The sequence below is a fragment of the Echinops telfairi genome, unplaced genomic scaffold (assembly GCF_000313985.2).
Source record: "Echinops telfairi isolate 266 unplaced genomic scaffold, ASM31398v2 ScPeMD7_23;HRSCAF=83, whole genome shotgun sequence".
NCBI classification, from domain to species: Eukaryota; Metazoa; Chordata; class Mammalia; order Afrosoricida; family Tenrecidae; genus Echinops; species Echinops telfairi.
In genome coordinates this window covers 73,727,368-73,735,190 of record NW_022103920.1, presented here as the reverse complement: position 1 = coordinate 73,735,190, position 7,823 = coordinate 73,727,368, and the positions used below count along the sequence as shown (strand labels likewise).

Here is a 7,823-nt window from a genome sequence, read left to right as displayed (position 1 = left end):
CTGTTGGGGCATGGCGTGGAAGCCAAAGACAGAATGCTCTGTTTAGGAAAGCAGGAACATCACCTACAGAGCAGGTGTAGAGACTTAGATGAAGAATATGTTGAAAAAGCTTCACGTTTGGCTATTTTTGTTTGAAGGTCTCTATGATTTTATAGCAATACTTTTTACTTACCCTTAGAGGTTTGACAAATATTTGATGAAGAAATTAATTTTATATATTTGAGGATTTAGTCAAGTTCATCAAGTGCTTAGTGTACACAGGTTGCCCGATAAGTGCTAATTATTATATCATCAAATTGTACTCAAAAATAGAAAATAAAATGCTTTAAAATATGCTTGAATATTTTAAATAAAAATATTTCAAAGCAAAAAGTGACAAAAATGCCTAAAATAAAAGAAAAAATCTTTAAAACTAACTTGATCTAGTAGGACCACTGTTATGCTCATTCATATCAAGTTTAGTTTTGTTAATCAAGCATTATGTTATGAATCACAAGATGAAGTTCAACTCAGAGGATAGGGTATCTGCCTAATAGCAACCCATTCTTACAAAGGCAGGCAAATCCCAAACAACACACACCCTGCTGAAAGCAGGAAAGTTTGATAACATGTAAGAAAAAACCCTCACCCGGGTATCTCCAGGCTCATTCATATCATCTACAAAACCCTAGTTGCCTCACACTGAGATTAAAGTGCTAAGCCATTATGCCGTCATGATCTGTGGCCAGGGAGCTCCATAAGGACTGCCTTTTTGCTGTGAGTTTGTGACTCTGATCCACACTGGGATGGTATGGACATGAGATTAGGTCACTCATTCACTCACTGCCAGCAGACAGGGACCCTATAGGACAGCATAGAACTGCCCCTGTGAGTTTCTGATGAAGATCACAGATTGCAGCCTTCAGTATGGATTACAACTCAGTGTAAAGAAGACCAAAATCCTGACAACTCGACCAACAGGTAACATAAATGGAGAGAAGGTTGAAGTGGTCAAGGATTTTGTCTGGCTTGGATCCACAGGCAATGCTCATGGAGCAGCAGTCCTGAGATCAATAGATGAGTTGCATTAGGTAAGTCTGCTCCACAAGGCCTCTCTAGAGGATTGAAAAGCAAGGATGTTACTTTGAGGACTAAGGTGTGCCTGACCCAAGCCATGGTGATTTCAATTGTCTTCTATGCATGTTGGTCAATGCGGATGGAACACTGAAGAAGAATCCGTGCATTTGAATTGTGGTGGTGAAGAAGAATTTTGAAAGTGCCATGCATGGACTGCTAAAAGTATAAATACATTTTTGTTAAAAAGATAGATAAAAGGACAAAGCGATCTGTCATGGAAGAAGTACAGCCAGAATGGAAGTAAAGATGACAAAACGTCATCTTCCATACTTTGGACATGTTGCCAGGAGACATCAGTGCCAAGAGAAGGACATTGTATTTGGCTCAGTGGAAGGGGAGTGGAAAAGAGGAAGGTCCTCAAGGACATGGCTTCACATCGTGGCTACGTCCATGGTTCAGGAACAGAAACAAGTGTGAGGATGGCCCAGGACCAGGCACGGGGTCGTCATGGGTTCTATCTGGCACCTAACAATAACAACAACAACAATTCATCAAAGGAATCCTGATGGCGCGGTCAAGTAAACATTGCAAATTCCAAGGTTGGCAGTTCAAATCAACCAGTTGCTCCACAGAAGAAAGTTGAAGCTACCTATTCCCAGGAAGATTTACAGCTTCAGTGATCCTATCTGGGCCTCTCTGCGTCTGAGTTGGCCCAGTGGTTAATGGATGGGAAATCATCTATGAGAGAATGCTGGCAGAAGGACTGAGACTAGAAATCTAGTCTGAAATCCCATCCATGTCCCACTCTGAACACATAGTGACCAGAGGGTTCCCCTCTTCCACAAGGTAGTTATGAGACCTTCGGCAAGCCATTAATGTTTTCTGATACCTTTATTTTTTCAGGTACAAAGCAAATGGTTTGACTTGAATCATAAGGGCTGAATAAGGGGCCCTGGTGGTGTCGGTGTTACAAATTGGGCTTTGATCTGCACAGTCAGCACTTTGAAACCACCAGCCACTGTGCAGGAGAGACTGGGCTTTCTACTCCTGTAAAAAATTAGAGCCTCAGAAACCCACTGGGGGTGGGGGCTGGGGGTTCTCTATGAGTCAGCAATGACTTGATGGCAGTGATTTGGTTTGAGAAGGGCTGAGTAGACTAAAGGATCATACACAGACCTCTCTAGTTGTAAAGGAGCCCGAGTGCCACCGTGGGTTATGTGTGTGGGGCTGCTTCTCGGAAGGGTTCAGCTGCTCCATGGGAGAAAGATGCAGCCGTCTGCCTGTGTCAATAGTGACAGCCCCAGAAACCACCGAGAGCAGGGCTGCTCTAGCCTGTGGGGTCAGAAATGCTTCCACAGCAGTTGGATTGGATTGGTTTCCATTTTAAGAGTTTAACTCAATCATGATTTTCAGTCAAAATTGAAAAAAAATCATTATTTGGGGAGTCACTGTTTTGTCCATAGAGTTTAAGACTCAACAACAACAAACAGCAAAACTCCCCAATACCCAATACTTCAAAACATTGTGAAATATAATGATCTTAACTCATTTTCAAAAATCACACCTATAGGGCTTGCATCTCCCGTCAAACGCCTGTCATCCGGGTGTGTCAGGATTCCAGACAGCCCCAGGAGCAAAGCAGAGCTGGAAGTGTCGCGGAGCATATACGCGCCAAAGTCTTAAAGACCATCATGATTATTGCAAACTTAATTGATGAAAAATTATAAACCTTAATGTCTAGGTCTGAAAATCAGGCAGATGACTTCCTGCACACCTAACAGGGAAGTTTCCATGACATGAGAAAATCACTGTGACATGTTTCTGAACTCTTTGGGAGGAAGTTGCTGTACACCTCCAATAACCATGATTATAAGCTCATGGCATTCCGATGTCCCTTTTTAATAACTTCCTCAGCTTTGAAATATTGTGGGGAGCTAGACTTTTTTCTTTAAAATTTCTATCATGAATATACTTTTTTTTTTTTTTGCCAGAAAGAAGTATACCAGGGAAAATAATGCAAACAGGCTTTATCACTGTAAGGATTAGAATTCTGAATCAACGTGTGTGTGCTTTCAATGAAATAGATGCAGTCTGCCCAAGAAGGAGGGGAAGGAAAAAAAACTTACAAACCACAAACCCCAGCCAATCAGGTAAAGACAGATCAGCCTTCAGGCAAATCAAATTTCTTCATTTCAAGCTTACCTGGAGTTGGCATTCTGCCCATCTTTTCCAAGTCTCTTTGCAATATACTTTCACAAACCGTCAAAAGCAGGCATACAGAAAAGCATCCCTTTAGCAACACGATTCTGAAAACAAAGAACTCTTTAGCCCCCGGAAGTCAACCGTTTGGAAAAGGGGAGGCTAGCTTCCGAGTTCGCAACAGGTAAATACAGGTCGGGTGGGTGGGATTGAGGTGTGCGCTGGGGCATAAATAGAGGCTCAGACTTCACTGACACAGTCTGAAGGTTGGACCGCATCCTGGCCAGCGCGCACAAGGCAGGTGGGTGGGGAAATCCAGGTAAGGCTCCTGAAAACAGCTCTGGAAAGGCACCTGCTTCCATGAGCTCTGGCCTCTGGCTGCTTTGCAAAGTTTCAGGCCATGACCTCTCCAGAGGAGAATGTGGTAGCTCTCCGGGCAACGAAGTAGAAGGTAGAGAGGGCAAACAGGAATTTCCACGCAAGGGTTTCTTGGGGTCATTTTGCAGGAGGTGGGTGGGAGGGGGATTGAAGCTGACAAAATGTTACTTTCCTGAGCTGCTTTCTCTTTTAGGCAAAAGGAGGCTTATGGGAGTGAACGCTAAGAGTTTGCAAGCCTGGGAGAGTGCCAGCCCATCCAGGGATTTCCTTAGTCACCATCAGATGTCTGCTGCTCTCCCACCAGCTCCTAAAATGGACAGACACCAGCTCAGATTGCCCACTTGAAATGTATTACCAATGAGAAAACAGTCTGATGTAAAAATGGTCTTCTTGCTTCTTTGGTCTTTAAGTTCACAGAGCAGGCTGTTAGAGGAGAGAGCTGGCTGCTTCCCTGCAGCGTTGATAAATAGGAACACCCAAACCTCCTGCTAGTTCATTCCTTGTTAAAGATCAAGAATAAAGTGGCCAGCAAAAGGCTGGTTTCATAGGATGTCTCTCCAAATCATCAATAGCTTCCATTCTGTTGGCACCCTGTTTTGAGTGGGTTCAGGAGATTAAGCAAGAAGTTTACAGAGCAGAGTCTACCCGGATTATGAAAACGTGGTAGGCAGAATCTCAGAAAGTTAGCCCAGAGCAGGATGTTTGTACAGCTGGACTTACATTAGCCTTCCTTGAGTTATCCTGCCACAGAACATGAGTGTATTATACCAATTGCTCCAACCTGAAAGCTGCAGGGTGATTGTGAGGGGTTCTAGTAGCCACTTGCAAAGCAAGTTCTGCCAGTGGACTAAATAAGTAAAATCCTTCACCATCAATTTGCTATTATATTTTCAAATGTTTATTATCTACAGATGCTGCTGTTATAAATAAAACACAGAATCCAATATTGATCAATACTGATAGATATATTCAAACAGTATTTGCCACAGTGCATTTCTGGTTGAGTTAATATTCCAAAAGTAGAATTATTCTCACGGAGAAGTTCTTGGGATTTCCTCTTTTCCATTGAAAACAAATATTCATGCAGAAGACTTGGAAGTGCTGGCCGACTGTGGACTTGAGTTGTTTCTGCAGAATTTGTGGTTAGGTGCTATTCGGTCAATTTCAGTTCAGAGTGACACCAGGTGACCAAGTAGAACTGCCCCTGCGGGACTTCTAGGCTGTCCTCTTACTGAGAGCAGATTGCCAGCTCTTTTCTTCTGAGGCGAGGCTGGGTGGATGTGTCTGGACAGCCAGCCTTCCAGTTAGCAACTAAGTGCTTAACCATTGTGCTACTAGGGACCCTTGTAGAACTCTAGGAACTATTTCTTCCCACTTTTCATTGTGAAGTGGGTGATGGTTCACAGAGCAGATTAGTGTTGCATTCAGCAATTCTTATACATTGTGTTTGAAACAAACGTGTGTGTGTGTGTGTGTCTCAATTCTGCCTCTTTATAGGTGTAATCAAGAAACAAAATATTTCTCAGCTTCTTGCTTTCCTGTTTTCATGAGTAAGATGGTTTGCAGTTACATACAATGGCTTGGGCAATAATTGGTTAGCTCAATACTGGGAGCCATTGGAATTTGATAATTTAGCAAGGACTTTTTAAAAATCAGAGTTTGGTAAAGATCCCCATTAAACCTATCAGACCATTGGGCTTCCTTTGCAGAGTTTATTTGATTTCATAAGAATTAAGTGTAGGTTACTGGAAAGGAAAAAAGGAATTTAACAGAATTACAGTGGGGTTTGTTTTTCTGTTTCGTGAGTCACATCGAATATTTTTGTACATAAAGTACATGCTCACAGCCACCTATCCAGACAGCCCCAGCCAGAGAGCCACTGAAAGGAACTCACGTGGTGCATTCTGTTCAACTCGGAGCTAATAGAGTGTTTGTATACATGTCAGACAGAAGAAGAGAATTAGAGGATACAAGTCATCAATTAAGTGACAAAGCTGGCAGGTTCTAAATAAAGTAAGCAATTGTTTTACTCCGCTCTCATTTCTTAAGGCAATGTCCCCATGTTAACTGAAGGTTGAAGAACTGTGCATGTTTAGGACAGTTTCAGGATGAAAACATGGGAACCACACAGCAAAACAGCCAACACTTTCTCTCACTGTTTGAGGTTCTTCCTTAGACAAGGAGGCATTGGGGAGGTGAAAAACGGAGCGAACCCCTAAGGTGCCTTCAATACTATATTGTTTTAAACACAATGTTTCAATGTAAGTGGCATGAACTGCCCTGAATATGGAGCCCTGGTGGTGTCATAATTACGCACTGGTCTGCTAACTGCGAGGTCTGCAGTTCAAAACCACCAACGGTTCACAGGAGAAAGATGAGGCTTCCTAGTCCCGGAAGTCCTTTTACCACTTTTCTGTTGTTCATTTCAGTGGAAGATATTTTAACTTTCCTTCGCTAATGGGTTTCTCTCTTACACAGGTTCCAGCTTTTGCAGGTTTTACTATGTATATCATTTATTTTGTTAGACTATATATTTATGTGTTATATGTATTCTACTATATATTTAAAATTCATCTATATTATCAGTCAAGATCAATTACCTCTAGCTAAGTCTTTATACAGAGATTTCTATATAGATATCTATCTCTATATGAATCTACACTTTTATACCTATAGCATATGGACCTATACAAAGATGGGAGAGACAGACACTTGCACATATCACATTTTCTTAGAATAATCTTGTGGTAGATAGCCTTTGTGACAATCGCATGTGCTCAGTCATAGCAGAACCTCGGTTTCTCTTGTATCCCACTGTTGGGATGCCATCTGAAGACACTCCAAGCCAAACTCACTGCCATCGAGTCAATGCTGACTCATAGTGATCCCCAGTGAATTTCCGAGACTGTAACGAACGAGTTACCAGAGTAGAAAGCCCAGTCTTCCTCCCATGAAGCTGCTGGTGGTTTTGAACTGCCCACCAGGCAGATCACAGCCCAATATGTAACCACTACACTGACAAAGGCTTATTCAGCCTTGCTTCATTGACTTTGTTTCCCTTATCAGATCTGCCATGGAGAAGATATCGGTGTCAGCAGTCTTGCTCCTGGTGGCCCTCTCGTATACTCTAGCCAAGGATACCACAGTGAAACCCGGAGCTAAAAAGGACACAAAAGACCCCCGGCCCAAACTGCCTCAGACCCTCTCCCGAGGTAGAAGTCAACTTCTTGTTGGCTTTTTTGGAACTCATGCTGCAACTTGTGTGATGACTATATTTTGATATGTGTCCTAGATTTGGCATAATTTGTATGTTTCTATTTGGGATCTTTCTTCTCTAGTATGGTTGGGTCTTTATTGCAGTTTTTCCATTGTTTGTCAACAGATTTATGTTCGCTGGTTGCTTTTGTTCTAGGTTGGGGTGATCAACTCATCTGGACCCAGACATATGAAGAAGCTCTGTATAAATCCAAGACAAGGTAAAGACCAGGATTCCAAAGACCTCTTGCCAGTGCTCTCAAGAGCACCCTCTAGTGATCTGGAACATGGCATGACGTCCATTAACATGTATTCCATCTTCTTGTTCCTTAAAGCAACAAGCCCTTGATGATTATCCATCACTTGGATGAGTGTCCTCACAGTCAAGGTAATTTCTCCTCCAAAATGTAATCTTGATACGTTTTTAGCTTTAGGGGCAGAGTTCAGACCAGTCATCTTTGTAGCCATAAGAGTTAGCTCAGTTGAGTAAGAAATACTATTTTATGTTGAATTTTTAGATATTGCCACATGTTGTTTATTAACCATGTCTTTATAATTTGAAAAAACAGACCAAAAAAAAAAAAAAAAAAAACCACACCAAGCTGTAAGGTGTATCTTTCTCTTTTTCAAAACATCAGCAAATATTTTGCAAATTCAGGGCCAACTAAGCTTCTCTAAGGTCCCACACTTTAATGGTTTGCTGCCCTTGCTTTGGACATTACTAATGTTTTTTCACAACTGGCTTGTGCTTTCTTTTTGTCCTAGGTCCTGTAATTAGTGTTGTCTGTACTTTACCAATCCCATGTCTTGCCTCGAATAATGGGGACCTGAGTAGCCTCCCTATAGTCATATTCTCCACCCAGAATCTAATGCATAATTCGAGGTTTATAAGTCCCGTGTCCACGTTGTTTTTCATCAGAGGTGAAATGACATCC

The 7,823-nt window shown here is 42.1% G+C and overlaps 1 protein-coding gene across 2 annotated transcripts in view; it reads left to right on the top strand.

Annotated features, from left to right (window-relative positions):
- The first annotated feature begins 3,366 nt into the window (after positions 1–3,366).
- The window catches only part of AGR2 (anterior gradient 2, protein disulphide isomerase family member), a 14,017-nt gene continuing 9,560 nt past the window's right edge, over positions 3,367–7,823 (top strand). The window contains exons 1-4 of one of the 2 annotated variants that reach the window (XM_045289001.1): positions 3,367–3,439; positions 6,700–6,845; positions 7,046–7,109; positions 7,224–7,276. In XM_045289001.1, the coding sequence (XP_045144936.1) occupies positions 6,707–6,845; positions 7,046–7,109; positions 7,224–7,276 (256 nt within the window). In that variant the 5' untranslated portion in view covers positions 3,367–3,439; positions 6,700–6,706. Of the gene's footprint in view, positions 3,440–3,534; positions 3,575–6,699; positions 6,846–7,045; positions 7,110–7,223; positions 7,277–7,823 lie in introns of those variants that run through there. The other variant, XM_004702705.3, reaches the window with a different exon arrangement.